The sequence below is a fragment of the Hyla sarda genome, chromosome 1 (assembly GCF_029499605.1).
Source record: "Hyla sarda isolate aHylSar1 chromosome 1, aHylSar1.hap1, whole genome shotgun sequence".
Taxonomy (NCBI): Eukaryota; Metazoa; Chordata; class Amphibia; order Anura; family Hylidae; genus Hyla; species Hyla sarda.
The window spans coordinates 10,801,434-10,819,148 of NC_079189.1; the positions used below are offsets into that span (position 1 = coordinate 10,801,434).

General features: G+C 42.0%; 1 protein-coding gene across 1 annotated transcript in view; it reads left to right on the forward strand.

The window, feature by feature from the left end:
• LOC130355538 (vomeronasal type-2 receptor 26-like) overlaps positions 1-17,408 on the forward strand; it is a 64,680-nt gene extending 47,272 nt beyond the window's left edge. Inside the window, exon 5 of the mRNA XM_056559846.1 lies at positions 16,501-17,408. Coding sequence (XP_056415821.1) covers positions 16,501-17,408 — 908 coding nt within the window. The remainder of the gene's footprint in view (positions 1-16,500) is intronic.
• The last annotated feature ends 307 nt before the right edge of the window (positions 17,409-17,715 follow it).

Here is a 17,715-nt window from a genome sequence, read left to right on the forward strand (position 1 = left end):
AAAAATTTAGGGTAACACCAGCATTTTAGTGAAAACATTTTTTTATTTCATTTTCCCATCCAAATTTAATGAAAATTCGTCAAACACTTGTGGGGTGTTAAGGCTCACTATACCCCTTGTTACATTCCGTGGGGGGTGTAGTTTCCAAAATGGGGTCACATGTGGGTATTTATGTTTTTGCGTTTATGTCAGAACCGCTGTAAAATCAGCCACCCCTGTGCAAATCACCAATTTAGGCCTCAAATGTACATGGTGCACTCTCACTCCTGAGGCTTGTTGTGCGCCCGCAGAGCATTTTACGCCCACATATGGGGTATTTCCGTACTCAGGAGAAATTGCATTACAAATTTTGGGGGTCTTTTTTTCCTTTTACTTCTTGTGAAATTAAAAAGTATGGGGCAACACCAGCATGTTAGTGTAAACATTTTTATTTTTTTACACTAGTGTAGCCCCCAACTTTTCATAAGGGGTAAAAGGAGAGAAAGCCCCCAAAATTTGTAGTGCAATTTCTCCCCATATGTGGCCCTAAACTGTTTCCTTGAAATACGACAGGGCTCCGAAATGAGAGAGTGCCATGCGCATTTGAGGACTAAATTAGGCATTGCATAGGGGTGGACATAGGGATATTCTACGCCAGTGATTCCCAAACAGGGTGCCTCCAGCTGTAGTACAATACAGAAATTTGGGTGCACTACTGTGTTGGTGTGCGGGCTCTGGTATGTCCTTCATATAAGGATATACTGACGAATGTCTCAATTTTAAAATCAGTGTTGAGGGATAGCCAATGTCATTGTATACATCTACCACAGTAGTGAACCTAAATTTCTGTATTGTAGTATTCTAATTGTTACACATCCACACTGTTTATCTGGTGTAGGATTCTATTGTGGCACTTGTAGTCCACTGCAGGCATCTTACATTGTATGCATTTTTATGCTGGGGATCGCCCCTAGCAACGGACTACAAGGGCAAGATCTGCTCCCCCAGAATAAATGCACAACTGCATTTGGGGTTGAGCACCTCCAGCCATTTGACCATGTTTTTTGTTGTTGTTTCCAGCTGTAGCTAAACTCCCAGCATGCCTGGACAGTCAGTGGCTGTCCAGAAATGCTGGGTGTTGTTGTTTTGCAACAGCTAGAGGCTCCATTTTGGAAACACTGCCGTACAATACGTTTTCCATTTTTATTGTGGGGGGGGGGGGGGGGACAGTGTAAGGGGGTGTATATGTAGTGTTTTACCCTTTATTATGTGTTAGTGTAGTGTAGTGTTTTTAGGGTACATTCGCACTGGCAGGTTACGATGAGTTTCCCGCTTGGAGTTTGCGCTGCAGCGAAAAATTTGCCGCAGCCCAAACTTGAAGCAGGAAACTTACTGTAAACCTGCCCATGTGAATGTACCCTGTACATTCACATGGGAGGGGGGGGGGGGGGCAAACCTCCAGCTGTTTCAAAGCTACAACTCCCAGTATGTACTGACAGACCATTCATGTTGGGAGTTGTACTTTTGCAACAGCAAGGAGGCATACTGGTTGGAAAACCTTCAGTTAGGTTCTGTTACCTAACTCAGTATTTTCCAACCAGTGTGCCTCCAGCTGTTGCAAAACTACAACTTCCAGCATGTACTGATTGCCGAAGGGAATGCTAGGAGATGTAGTTATGCAACAGCTGTAGGTTACGCAACTACAACTCCCAGCATGCCGAGATAGCTGTTTGCTGTTTGTGCATGCTGGAATTTGCAGTTTTGCAACATCTGGAGTGCTACAGATTATAGACCACTACACAGTGATCTCCAAACTGTGACCGTCCAGATGTTGCAAAACTACAAATCCCAGCATGCTTAGACAGCAAAAACTGTTTGGGCATGCTAGGAGTTGTAGTTTTGCAAGATCTGGAGGGATACAGTTTAGAGACCACTGTATAGTGTTCTCAAACTGTAGCCCTCCAGATGTTGAAAAACTACATATTCCAGCATGCACAAACAGCTGTCTCGGCATGCTGGGAGTTGTAGTTTTGCAACATCTGGAGGGCTACAGGTTAGAGACACAAGTCAAGAAATATTTTTAAAAGCATTAATAAAAGTACATTTTCAGAGGATCTTTAGTCAGGGTTAATCCTGAGGGGATTTATTTCCCCAAGTAGGTTGTTCATTAACATGTTACTCATATGTCCACTTAAAATATAGGATAGTTAATTTAACCCTAACCTACCCCCACATTTGTGAGGGTCTGGGTTTTTTGTTTAAAGTCCAATGCAAATCTATGGGAAAAGTATGTTTCAGCATAACATCCGTATTGCTGGAGATATTTCGATAATACTTGGTCACATGTTACTTATATGTAAAATAAAAATATGAAATAGTTAAATTAACCCCTAACCTACCCCCATATGTGAAGGTTTTTGTTTCAAGTCCCCTGCAAGTATATAGGACCGGTGCCTTACTCCACAACCTCCGTTCTGCATCTCCTGGTGAATGTGTCAGTCACTGCCAAGCCACACGCTCCCCGCATTCCATGCCCCATCTTGTAAAGGCATGCCCACCCTTGTAGCCAAACCCTTTTATTTTCAGCTTACAATATCTTTACCACAACGCAGCCCCACCTGAGGATGGGATATGAGGATTAGAAATGACGATTAGAAGTAAGGACAGGATATGAGGTCGGGATATGAGGTCGGGATATGAGGTCGGGATATGAGAATTAGATATGGGGTCAGGATTTAAGGACAGGATATTAGGACAAAAGCTTTCTCCTTTGTTGCTTTTCCTCCCCCATAAGGATAAGGTAGGAAAAACCGGGCAGCACAGGGTACTCAGCTAGTAAAAAATAAAAAATGTTTTTCACCAGGGTACCCCTTTAAGGACATCAGGCATACAGGTATACCCTTGTGTTCTGATACTTAAGAACAAATGATGTACTTGTATGCCCTGATGCCTTCAGCGGGTTTAAAGAGAGTGCTTCAGAGCATTGTGTGTCGACTACTGTTAGCAGCGGGAGTCACTGGCTGCTGGCGGTCATTTATCCCTTCAGACGCCATAATCAATCACGTTCACAGCATCTAAAGTAAAAATGAAAGTTGCCGGTAGCTCAGTGAAGCTCACGGAACCCACGCTACATGATTGCAGGGGTTATGTGAGCTTAAATGACGTAGGAGGGTCCCCATACCTGCCTCCGGCCGCCGATCACTGATTGCTGATCCACTAATGTAGCTTGCTTTAGCCGGGCTATATCAATGGATTGCCGATCTTACTGTGTAATGCTATGCCATAGGCATAGCATTATACAGTATATGCAATCTAATGATTGCATCTAAAAGTCCCCCATGGGAACTTAAAAAGTGTAAAATGAAAAATGTTATGATTATGTAAAACCCCCACCCCTAATAAAAAAAAATCACCCTTTTTCCCCATTTTACAAAAAAAAAAAAAAAATAATAAAAAACATAATTGTCCAAACTATTCAAATATAATGTTCATAAACTTGACGACGGTAAATGAAGTAAACATATGTGGAATCGCCGTGTGCACAAATGTCCAAACTATAAAAAATATATTGTTAATAAAACTGCACAGTAAATGGCGTACACGTAAAAAAAATTCCAAATTCCAAAATAGCGTATATTGATTAACTTTTTATACCATAAAAATATGAATAAAAAGCAATCAAAAGTCTGATCAAAACAAAAATGGTAACGATGAAAACTTCAGATCACGGCGCAAAAAAAATGAGCCCTCATATAGCCCTGTATGCGGAAAAATAAAAAAGTTATAGAGGTCAGAAGAGGACATTTTTAAACGTATAAATTTTGGTGTATGTAGTTACGATTTTTGCTAGAAGTAAAAAAAAAAATCAAACATATATATATATATATAAGTAGGGTATCATTTTAATCGTATGGGCCTACAGAATAAAGATAAGGTGTCATTTTTACGGAAAAGTGCGCTGTGTAGAAACAGAAGCTTCCAAAATTAAAAAAATTTCATTTTTTTCCAATTTTGTCCCACTGGTTTCACCATAGATTGGGTGGTAAAATGATTGATGTCATTACAAAGTAAAATTAGTGGCGCAAAAAACAAGACCTCATATGGGTCTGTAGGTGCAAAACTAAAAGCAATATATATATTTTCAATTCTCTTTGCCCAAGGTGTTAGTGCTCCGTAAAATCTTTTCTGATCTCCCTTATCTTCATTTTCAGTATGGACATCTGGAAACACATAGAGTCCAAAAAACAAGCCATTGAAAATTTCCAATTTAAGGATGATATTGCAGACCCCACTAAACCTGCCAAAGTATACCAACAATCGGACACAGATATGTCCAATACTTTCAGGCAACTTGAAAATATTTCTTTTAAAAGGCTTAAGCAACAGTGGGAAATCAAAAGTCTGCAACATCTCCTAACCTTGGACATGATCCCTAAAGGGTTAACATTACATAAAGCACCGGCATCTGACCTCTCAAGTCCGGTTTTTGATAAGAAATGGCACGACTCATTGAAGAAGCAATCACGTATCCTTATACAATTAATCATAGAGAGAAAGCAACAAATGTTAGAAGAATTTGATAATACACTGGTGTCTATCAAAGATCAACTTTCTAAATATGAGCAAAATGAACTCTATCTAAAATATCAAAACAATATATGCTTTAAACTAGATAAATTAGAAAAAGATATCCAGCGTAAATATAAAAAAATTACTATGGCTCTCTAACAATCCCAAACCCAATCCGGATACATCAGTTAAACAATCAATTTATAACATTCCTACACAGAACAAATATGCACCACTCACTGAACCCAATTCTCCTTTTTTAGACAAACCTCAGTATTCACACCATTCACCTTGAAAGTCCACAAGATCCCACCATACATATCATCCACGCGCACACCATTCACCTTGGAGAACCTCCAAACCCAATCCAACCTACCAAAACTACCCCCAACATTCACCTCAGTGGCACAACAGACCCAATCACGCTCACCATCAATCTTGGAGAAACAATCACACAATGGACTTTTACAAAAAGAGATGTCCACATATACCTCACATGCAACCCACACAAAGACCCCCTCCACTATTATCGTACTAACAACCCGCGCCAAGACCTTCTCCACTACTACCCACATCACATCCGATTCCCAATTCCACACATCAGAATCAAGCACCCCCACCCCCACCCCCAGTCAAGAAGCACATCACCACAGCAGATATACACCAGATACCATCGTCACCCCTTCTCAACACCCCAACACCCAATCTTGCACCCACCCCCAGAAATAGAGGGTTAGACAAAAAAACAGAATCAAATACACAGACACAACCCCCGTCCGAAATAGGGAAACTACAATAGAACCCAGTGCCATCATCAATTTAAGCGAACACATCCTTACTCCAGCCCAAACTTCTTAATAAAGGCCTTAAATTTGCCCCGACACATCCACTAGATAAGTTCAATGCTTATATTGGGATTGAAAAATATATCAGACAATTATGCCTCAAAAAGTATTTTTTGAAACATTCCCTTCCCCCCAAAAATCAGGATCAGACCCTTTTATACACACAGATTGCTCCCTCAAATCTAAATTTTATCCGAGACAAGAAGCAGGTCCAGCTCTAACTGCTTTTAAATATGCAGTAGAGAGTGAATTATCCCAACTGCCAACTAGACAGATCAATAAACCAAATTTGATATATAAAGAAAGAATGGCCATTACTGAGCTCCAAAAAAATGGACAGATCACCATCAGACCAGCCGATAAAGGGGGTGGTCTAGTCCTATTAAACACATCAGATTATAATTCAGAGTGTCTGAAGCAACTATCAGACTCCAATACATACAAAAAACTCAATAGCGATCCACTACCCCTCTTTTCTAAAGAACTTAAAACTATGTGCAACCGTGCCCAAGAAAAAATGATCTTAACAGAAAAAGAGACTAGGTTCATCCTCGGTACACAAGAACGACTACCGGTATTCTACTGTATCCCCAAGATCCACAAGAACCCTACACACACCCCCGGCCGACCCATTATATCGGGTATAGGCTCCTTAACATCAAATCTGTCTCAATATATCGATAAATTTCTGCAACCCCATGTACAATCCACCCCATACTACTTAAAAGATACAACACAGATTGTACAGATAATAGAACAGTTCCCTTGGGATCAAAAATATATTTTAGCCACCCTAGATGTCAGCTCCCTCTATACGGTTATTAAGCATAACCTGGGACTGTCTGCAGTAGAATATCACCTACTTGAAGCCAAAATTTTACCCGAGCAAACATCTTTTATTCTAGAATCCATTGAATACATTTTAACTCACAATTATTTTTATTTTGAAGGGGATTTTTACCTACAGGTTAACGGCACTGCCATGGGTATCAGATTCGCACCGAGCTATGCTAATTTATTCATGTCCCACTGGGAGCACAGCAATATTACCCCAAGGCTCGGTGCGGGTCTGGTACTCTGGCGCCGTTACATAGACGACATCTTTTTAATCTGGAACGGACCCATGGAAGAACTTAATTCTTTTTTTTCTTAAATATCAACACCTGGAACCTGAATTTTACTTCACATATTAGCAACACACATGTTGAATTTTTAGATCTTTTAATCACATCCACCCCCACGAAATTAGTTTGCAGCACCTTCACCAAACCAACAGCACGTAACAGTTTTATCCTCTTTTCAAGTTGCCACTTACCAAGATGGTTACTCAATATCCCCATTGGCCAATACAGAAGGATAAAAAGAAATTGCACTGACGAGACCCAATATCAGTTAGAAGCAGTCGATCTCACCAAAAAATTTGCGGCTAAAAACTATCCCACTAAAACACTTAGAAAGTCAAAAGAAAAAGTCGAAAAACTAAACAGGCAAGAATTTTTTGAGGAACAAACTAGACCATCCAACGGTGATAATAATAAAACACGTCTAATTTTCCCTTTTAATCAAGAGTATAAAAAACTTAAACAAATTTGCTCGAAAAATTGGCACCTCCTTCTACAAGACAAAATAATAGGCCCTCTTCTCCCCAGCACACCTCCCATCATCTTTACAAGAGCACCCAATTTGAGCATTCAAGTGTCTCCCACTGTACGTAACATCAAAGAAAGGAAACCAGGCACATGGTTGACCACCGGCGGTTTTCATAGATGTGGCACCTGTTCAGGTTGCAAAAACACCAAATTTCCAAAGAAAACAGAAAAAGTAACCTCTACCTCAAATAACTTTCAGTGGTCCATTAAACAATTCCTAACATGCAATTCCAAGGGTGTTATCTACATCATTACATGCAGCTGCCAAAAACAGTACATCGGCAGGACCAAACGTTGCCTTAAAACACGTATAGCCGAACATATATAGAACATAAAAAAAAGCAGCTACAAACACTAACTATCGGCCAATTTCCTCAAATACCACAATTCAGACCCATCAGAATTCACTTTTGCTGCTATTCAGAAATTGGAGAGGTGGCAATTTTATTATACAAATGTCAAAAGCCGAGGCACGAAAAATTTATGAGTTTGGCAGCCTCGAACCCAAAGGCTTGAATGCAGAACTAGAATTATTCGGCTTTTTATAAACATACCCCCCCTAACTATTCATTTCCCAGTCCTTTCCCTCCCCCCCCCCCCCCCATATATGAAAATTCTTTATTTTTATTTAATTATAAGTAGGGTGCAAATTTTTATAGGTATAAATTATTACACTATTATATACATATTTTATTGTAAATAAACACCATATGAACATATAAATCTACTTAATCTATTCTATCGGCTCTATTCGATCACACCCGTCCCTTTCCTTCACCACATCATATTTATACCCACATCTATTTTATTCTTCACTGTATCATATTCATACCCCCATTTTACATATAGCAATATTCATATACACTCTAAATAAATTCTCTATATTTTTATCACCATCTCACAACCTGTTTTATACCAGTTTTTTATCACCTCTGGTTTGTTCCTAACATTTGAATCCCCCCCCCCCTTTTTATTATCATTATATATTAATTATTAGCCTTATCGGCTAGTCTCTAAATCTGCACACACAGTGCTCAAACATATGACATCACTTTTTATCACTGGATATTCGAAATACGAGTATCCTGTCAAATCATTTTTGACCAGGCAAACATTTTCAGATCCATTTTCCCATGCCTTTCACATAAACAGCATCATTATCATTTTTGCATCACCATTTTTATTCAGTATTCACTCAAATAACATTTATAAAAATATGCATCATAAATAAATTTGTCATTTATCTTTACTGTATCCGTACTTTTCTCTCCCTTTCCCTTTGCATGTCAGAATACTCTAAAATTTATCTTTCAATGCACTACATCCGTTACTCTAATTCACGAACATAATGTATAGCAACCAAAATTCACGAACATAATGCATAGCAACCAAAATTCATGAACATAATGCATAGCAACCAAAATTCACGAACATAATGCATAGCAACCAAAAATCATGAACATAATGCATAGCAACCAAAATTCACAAACATAATGCATAGCAACCAAAATTCATGAACATAATGCATAGCAACCAAAATTCACGAACATAATGCATAGCAACCAAAATTCACGGACATAATGCATAGCAACCAAAATTCACGAACATAATGCATAGCAACCAAAATTCACGGACATAATGCATAGCAACCAAAATTCACGAACATAATGCATAGCAACCAAAATTCACGGACATAATGCATAGCAACCAAAATTCACGAACATAATGCATAGCAACCAAAATTAAAGAACGTAAAAGACTGCCTTTTAATATCTATCCAATTAGAAACATAACACTACTCTCATTACACACAGTATCATATGTATCCCTATTTTTCTTATTAAGTCTTTTTCTTTTATTCCTCTATGCAATTCTGTTTTCTCTGTATTCTATTCTTTATTTATTTTTTTTGAACGTGTCCAAAAACTTTATTGAAGCTAACTGTAAACCCTGACACTTCCCTTCCAAAACCCACATCCAGCCTTTGTATTACACAAGGACGACGCCCATAAAATGGGTTATGAAAGACTGACATTTTCAGCCATGACCCATACAGTCTTCCTGAACCTCCACCATTGAAAAAGGGGACGCAGTTCCCCGAAACACGTCTGGTGTTAAGACAACCCTGCACATCATCTGAGACAATCTTTACCGCATTGCCGTTCCTCACCTACTCTCTCACCTGCTCCCCGTGCCGTCGGGGTAGAGAGGATATTTCCAGCGTTGCCATACGCTGCTACGACCGCTAAGCTTCACAGCGCTGCCACACGCTGCTTCCCAGCCATCATCTCCAACCCCCAGCACCGGGGTGCTACATTTCTCCCGTGCCGCCGGGACAGCTGCACTCACCTGACTGTGCACACTGTAGCCGGTAAGAGGCACTAAGTGCCTGAACTGTATAGCGATTGCCCTCTTGCATTCAGTCCCCATGCCATCGGGGTAGAGGGGGCATCGCCTGTATTTCTGCACCCAAAAACGTTTATAGTGGGCCCCAATCTGGGAGGCTCCAGAGCTACTGAAAATTTGCCTTATTGGATTATCAACTTTTTTGCTATGTACTTTCCTCTGGATTAATCCTGGCTCTTATAATATGACTTTACAGTATAACTAAACAGATACTGTTTGCACTGTCCCATTGCCCCACTTTCATTGTCCAATTAGTGAAGTGCAATACCACTGTGTATATTTTATATTTTTAGCATTTTATAACATTGTAACCATTTTATCTAGTGACCAGTCAGCGACAAGGGCCCCGCCGCAGACCTCACATGATTTTTCCAAATAAATGTTATCATTTTATGCTATTTTAGACACGTTTTCTTTTTTCTCTCTCTCTCTTTCTTCAAATTTTTGTACCTTATATCTTTTACTCTGACCTAGCCTAGCAGGACTGCCACCCCTTTTTACACTATTAGTACTCTTTCTTGGCACATGGGTATGTGCCACCCAGTATCCTCGGTATAGGTCTTCTCTTTTTACGTTGAGCTCCCACATTTTTTTAATATATTTGCAAAACTAAAAGCATTATGATTTTTAGAAGGTGATGAGGAAAAAACAAAAGTGTCTTTTGTCTGACCACAGTGCTCTCTGCTGACACCTCTGTCCATAGTAGGAAAGCCAAACTTTACAGAAAGTATAGCTCATTTTTTAGGTGACAATAGGCCCCTCTGGAACCCCTAGGTGGCCACATAAACATAGCATAAGTATCCACCAATGTATCCTCTGTGATGACTCGCTCTTTCAGATTGGTGCGATTGCAGTATAAAGGCAAGGAGACAAATTAAATCAAAGTTCAGTGTTTATTCACACTATGCACACGGCAAACAGTCTTTAAATGCAGAACATAAGGAAAACGTAATAAAAGTCCACCTGTATTTCCTAGGTGTTTGTTCTCACCTGTGTTTCTGCCATTGCGGCATCAAGCAAGACTTTTCCAGGCCTCCAGCTCACTCTTGCAGCAACCACAGGCAAGAACTCCACATACAGCTTTCTCTGGCACTGTTAGTTGCAACTAGCAAATCCCCCTCAGCTGGTGAGGCAGCCTAGCTTTAAGGCCAACAAAAGCCCGCCTGGATTGTGGGAAATGACCCCCACCCTACACTTGATCATTCCCAGTAAGAGCCGTCCCGGATTGGCCTTCCAGCCATACTACGGCCATAGACACTGAATTATACCAGCTCTTTCTTCACCAAAGCCAGGAGCCTTGGTGACACATTTCGCCCATCAAACACCATACCTTTCACCTTCTCACATACCCCCCCCCCCCCATTTGTTCAAGCCCGAGGGGGTGAACACTTGTATAACAGTGGACTCGTGATAGGGCATCAGCATAGCCTAGCAAATGACCTGCTCTGTGTTCAACCCTAAACTTGAAATTCCGTAATGACAGAAACCACCTGGTGACCCTGGCATTTTTGTCCTTAGCTTTGCACATCCACTTAAGGGGGGCATGATCCGTGACGAGACGGAACTTCCTGCCCAACAGATAATAGTGGAGAAACTCAAGTGCCCACTTAATGACCAGGCACTCTTTCTCCACTATACTATACCTGGTCTCGCCCGGGGTCAACTTATGGCTGAGAAAGACAACGGGATGCTTTTCCCCGTTGACTTCCTGGGAGAGTACAGCACCGAGACCTACCTCAGAGGCTTCAGTCTGTGCCACAAATTCCCTTTTGAAGTCGGGTGTCACTAACACTGGAGACCCACATAGGGCCGACTTCAAAGCGGAAAACGCCTGCTCTGCTAGTTCTTTCCAGCGCACCATGACGGACTTGCGTCCCTTCAGGAAGTCTGTTAAGGGCGCAGCCACCGTAGCAAAATGGGGCATGAATCTCATATAGTTACCCACCATTCCTAGGAACGACTTCACCTGTCAGATAGTGACAGGTCGGGGACAATTCCGGTTGGCCTATTTTGTTTACCCGGGGTTTGACAACTCCACGCCCAATGACATACAACAGGTATTTGGTCTCTTGCAACCCTATGGCACATTTTTGGGGGTTAGCATTTAACCTGGCCTTCTTAAGGGAATCTACCACTGCCTGTTATTTTGGAAGGGGACTTTCCCAGTCTGTACTGTGGATGATGATATCATCCAGATAAGCTGAGGCATACCAACGATGTGGCCAAAGTACAATGTCCATTAGCCTTTGAAACATAGCGGGGGCGCCATGTAAACCAAAGGATAACACCTTGTACTGAAACAAACCTTCTAGTGTGACAAAGGATGTTTTCTCTTTGGCAGCCTCTGTCAAGGGCACCTGCCAGTACCCTTTGGTGAAGTCCACAACAGAAAAACACTGAGCCTGTTCTAGCCTTTCAATAAGCTCATCAACTCGGGGCTTGGGATATGCATCAAACTTGGACACCTCCTTAAGTTTGCGGAAATTGTTACAAAACCGCAACGTACCGTTTGGCTTGGGTATTAAGACTATCGGACTGGCCCCCTCACTCTTTGATCCCTCGATGACATCCAGTTTCAGCATCTGCTGTACTTCTTCCGAGATGGCTTGTCGCCGCGACTCAGATACCCGGTATGGTTTCAACCATATTTTTACCTGAACTTCAGTGACAATGTCATGGCAGATGACAGAAGTACGCCTAGGAAGGTCTTAGAACACATCGGTGTTCCTACTGATGAACGCCCTGGCCTCCTGAGTCTGTGCAGAGGAAAGGCTGTCAGCAATTTTCACTGTGGTAACTGCTTTCTTTGCACCAGACTGAGGGACGGAAACTCCACCCCTAACAAACCTGGTCGGTGGCTGTCATCCACACTATTCTACCTATCTTTCCAAGGTTTTATCAAGTTTACATGGTACACTTGCTCTGGCTTCCTTCGCCCGGGCTTGTGTACTCTGTACGTCACCTCCCCTACCTTTTCAACCACTTTGTAGGGATCCTGCCACCTAGCCAGGAATTTACTGTCGACCATTGGTACCAGAACCAGAACCCGATCTCCTGGGATAAAATTCTGAACCCGAGCCTGGCGATTATAAACTCTGCTCTGAGCTCGCTGAGCTGCCTCCATATGTTCCCTAACCAAGGGCAACACTGTTTCCATCCGTTCCTGCAACTGAGTGACATATTCAATTACACTTTTGTGCGGCGTGGGCTGTTGTTCCCATGCCTCTTTAGCTTTGTCTAACAGACCATGTGGATGTCTGCCATGCAGCAGTTCAAAGGGCGAGAACCCAGTAGAAGCCTGGTGCACCTCTCGCACTTCGAACATGAGATAGGGCAATAAAAGATTCCAATTTTTCCCATCTCTAGCCACCACCCGCTTTAATATATTTTTTAATGTTTGGTTAAACCTTTCTACCAGCCCGTCTCTTTGCGGGTGATACACGGAGGTCCGTAGCTGTTTTACCTGCAGTAACTTACTGAGCTCTTTCCTTACTTTTGACATAAACAGGGTGCCCTGGTCAGTCAATACCTCTTTAGGTAAGCCCACTCAGGAAAAGATCTCCATTAGCTCCTTAGCTATGAGTTTGGCCGAGGAATGTCGCAGAGGCAGCACCTCTGAATACCTAGTCGCAGAGTCCAAGACTACCAGGATGTGTTGGTGCCCCCTAGCGGATTTTGGCAAAGGGTCTACCGGATCCATAGTGATCCGTTCAAATGGGACCTCGATAATCGGGAGGGGAACCAGGGGACTACGGTAATGTGGCTGGGGGCTAGTTATTTGACATGTTGGGCAAGATTCACAGTACCTCTCGACCTCTTTATACATATTAAGCCAGTAAAAACGCTGCAAAATTCGGTCCTGCGTCTTCTGCTGGCCCAGGTGTCCCCCTAGAACATGTTGATGGGCTAACTCTAACATGTTCCACATTCTCACCCCGCACCTGATTTACCCGGTACAGCATCCCCTGATGGACGACAAAGTGGGGGTACACATTCTCGGCTCCTGATTGTTGTGGTGCACCTTCTACAATTTAGATATTTTCCCAGTCCTGAGATAATGTTGTGTCTTGGTGCTGGGCTGTACCTAAATTTTCTCCGGAGACATTGAGGTCTGTCAACTCGGGACCTGACGGCAGCTCCTCCACATCTCCCACCATTACTTGAAGTGGAGACGATTACGTCTCTTCCACTGTATGAGTGGTCACACCAACCATGGTTACTTCTGACTCAGGTTCCAAGGGTTCCAGGGTCATCCCTGAGTAGGGCCAATCTATGGGGGAAACCCCTGCCTCACAGGTCTGGGGAGTTCTTATCTGGGGCCACAAAGACACAAACCCCGGAAAGTAACAATAATCAGTTGAAGGGGTAGCTTGGGGCTAACACGGTAATCCAGGGCGGTGGGATCGTTTTTCAGGTCCCCGTGAATACATAATACCCCAGCCTGTGTTCCTGTGTAGTCCGTGGGCAGCACCAGATTTGACCTCACTAGGGTCACCATACTCCCAGAGTCCAATAATGCTTTGACCACACAACCTCCCACCTTCAGCTGGCGGAGGTGTCCCGAGTCTCCTGCCCTGGGGATACCGGTGGCACACAGTCTCTGGGCATACAGGGACGGCCTGAGTGCATAATTTGTGTCCATTGGTTCCGGCCGCAGGGGACAATTAGCCCTAACATGTCCCAGTTCGTTACAGTCAAAACAAAGCAATGAGGCAGGGGTTTTTGGGCTTTCCAGCTGCCTGGGCAAGGTTGGGGACCTCCTGGGTTCAACTGCCCCCTCCCACAGTTTGATGGTGGCCTTGTACCTCTCTACGAAGTCTACCATACCCAGTGCGTTACTAAGTGACGTCTGACCAATCCAGCACTGGAGGGTGTAAGGCAGAGCCCTCCAGAACATATCAGCCAGGAGTCGGTCCAGTATGGCAGTAGGACTCAGGACCTCTGGCTGTAGCCACTTCTGCAGCCACTGCAATAAGTCATAATTTTGCAGTCGGGCAGGCTCTGCCAGCTTATACTCCCAGTGCCTTACTCGCTGGGCCCAGACCCACACATTTACCCCCAGTCTTGCCAAAATCTCCCCCTTGACGATGTCGTAATTAGCCGCCTGGTCATCGGGTAAGTCAAAATACACCTGTTCCATTCTTCTCTTCTGAGCATTGTAGTGCGCCAGAAGAGCACTTGACGTCCACACTTGGGGTATTTCCATACTTAGAAGAATTGGTGTAACACATTTTGGGGGGCATTTTCTCCTATTACCCCTTGTAAAAATGTGAAATTTGGGGAAAAGAACGCATTTTAGTGAAAATGTTTTTTTTTTTTCATTTACACATCCGAATTTAACGAAAAGTCGTCAAACATCTGTGGGGTGTTAAGGCTCACTCTACCCCTTGTTGTGTTCCTTGAGGGGTGTAGTTTCCAAAATAGTATGCCATGTGTTTGTTTTTTTATGCTGTTCTGGCACCATAGGGGCTTCCTAAATGCGACATGCCCCCCAAAAACCATTTCAGCAAAATGTGCTTTCCAAAAGCCAAATGTGACTCTTTCTCTTCTGAGCATTGTAGTTCGCCTGCAGAGCACTTGATGTCCACACATGGGGTATTTCCATACTCAGAAGAAATGGGGTTACAAATTTTGGGGGGCATTTTCCTAATTACCTCTTGTAAAAATCAAAAATTTGGGGAAAAGCCAAAATTTTTGTAAAAAACATTATTTTTTTTTCATTAACACATCCAACTTTAACGAAAAGTCATCAAACACCTGTGGGGTTTTAAGGCTCACTGTACCCCTTGTTACGTTCATTGAGCTGTGTAGTTTCCAAAATAGTATGCCATGTGTTTTTTTTTTGCTGTTCGGTCACCATAGGATCGGAAAATGGAGGTGACAGCGCTCCGTGGTGTTATAAAAGAGGATTAAGTGGAAATTAAAAAATGCATGTAAGTCACTCACCTGATGAGGTTGTGTACCCACATACACAACTAGGGTGAGCGTATGGTATAAAAGTGTCCGAAGCCCTCCGGCTTGTACAGGTAATCGGGAGAGGATAGCTTCAAAGGAGACGCCGGCTTTACGTGGCACAGGACACAAACCTTGGTTTGTGTCCTGCGCCACGTGGAGTCGGCTTCTCCTTTGAAGCTATCCTCTCCCTGTCACCATAGGGGCTTCCTAAATGCGACATGCCCCTCAAAACCCATTTCAGCAAAATTCACTCTCCAAAATCCTGATGTCGCTCTTTCCCTTCTGAGCCCTTACTCGAGAGAAATGGGGTCACAAATTTTGGGGAGATTTCTCTCCTTTTACCTCCTGTAAAAATTCAACAAATGGCTCTACAAGAACATTCGATTTTGAATTTTCTCCTTCACTTTTCTGCTATTCCTGTGAAACACCTAAAGGGTTACCAAACTTTCTAAATGTCATGTTGAATTCTTTGAAGAGTGAAGATTGTATAATGGGGTAATTTATAGGGTATGTCTAACAAAAAAGCCCCCCAAATCCACTTCAAACTGAACTGTTCCCTGAAAAATTCAGATTTTGAAATTTTCGTAAAAAATTAGAAATTGCTGCTGAACTTTGAAGCCCTCTCTTGTCCTTAAAAAGTAAAAACATGTCAACTTTATGATGCTAACATCAAGTAGACATATTGTATTTGTGAATAAATATATAATATATTTGTAAATCCATTTTCCTTTCAAGCAGAGAGTTTCAAATTTCGAAAAATGTTAAATTTTCTAAATTTTTACGACATTTTGGTATTTTCACCTAGAAAGAATGCAAGTAACGATAAAAATTTACCACTTTGTTAAAGTAGAATATGTCATGAAAAAACAGTCTCAGAATCAGAATGAAAGGTAAAAGCATCCCTGAGTTATTAATATGTAAAGTGACAGTGGTCAGATTTGCAAAAAAAAGGACAGCATCCTTAAGGGTTTCAATTCTGTATAATAAGGTCAATAATACAGAGACTTTATTATAGAAATATAAGACAAATAAAGATAGATAGATTATATAAATAATACACGCTTTAAACATGTAATTTATTTGATACATTCCTACAGACTCTGAAAACTGCATGAAATGCCCAAGTGATGAATGGCCAAATGAGAAGAGAGACCGATGCCTGCCCAAAGTCATAGATTTCATCTCTTACCAGAATGACACAATGGCTTCTGTATTCTCATGTGTCTCCATTATCGGATGTCTTGTGACTGGCTCCATATTTGGAATATTTATCTCCTACCGGGACAGTCCTATTGTTAAAGCTAATAACCGGAACCTGAGTTATCTCCTCCTGGTCTCCATCCTCCTCAGCTTCCTCTCTGTCTTCTTGTTTCTTGGTCGTCCCAGTGATGTCACTTGTAGATTACGTGAAACCAGTTTTGGAGTCTTCTTCTCAGTCGCCGTCTCTTCACTTCTTGCCAAGACTGTTATGGTTTGTGTTGCTTTTAAGTCCACCAAGCCTGGAAGCTCCTGGAGAAAATGGCTGAATGTGAAGCTGCCCTATACCATAGTGTTGTCGTGTTCTTCCATTCAAGTTGTAATCTGTGTTATCTGGTTGTCTATCTCTCCCCCATTCCAGGACCTGGACACTCAGTCTTATCCTGGGAAGATCATCATTCAGTGTAATACAGGCTCAGATATCTGGTTCTACTCTGTGTTGGGTTATCTGGGGTTCCTGGCAGCGGTGAGCTTTGTTCTGGCTTTCATGGTGAGGACATTACCGGACACTTTCAATGAGGCCAAGTACATCACCTTCAGCATGCTGCTGTTCTGCAGTGTCTGGATCGCCATGATCCCGGCTTATCTGAGCACCACAGGGAAATCCATGGTGGCTGTGGAGATCTTTGCAGTGATGGCATCCAGTGCTGGACTTTTAGGGTGGGTGTTTTTCCCAAAATGTTTCATTATTTTATTTAAACCTGAAATGAACAGAAAAACTGACCTGCTGGGGAAAAGGAAGGAATGACTGCAAGATATGTAATCCCACTATAAACATATACACATGAAGAATAGTAAAACTTTGCACTTAAAGTAGTTGTTTTATGGATGAAACTGAATAAATGTCAGATTCTTATTCCATTGTTACCAGTTATTTATGCATTCTTTACAATAATGTATTTTTTACATAATGCATTTCTTAATGGATGAAAAGGTTGAAAAAAGACAAAAGTCCATCAAGTCCACATATAACTACTGTGTTATTTTTATAGGAAGGCAAAAAAAATCCTCATAAGGCAGATGCCAATTTCCCATGTTTGGGTAAAAAGTCCTTC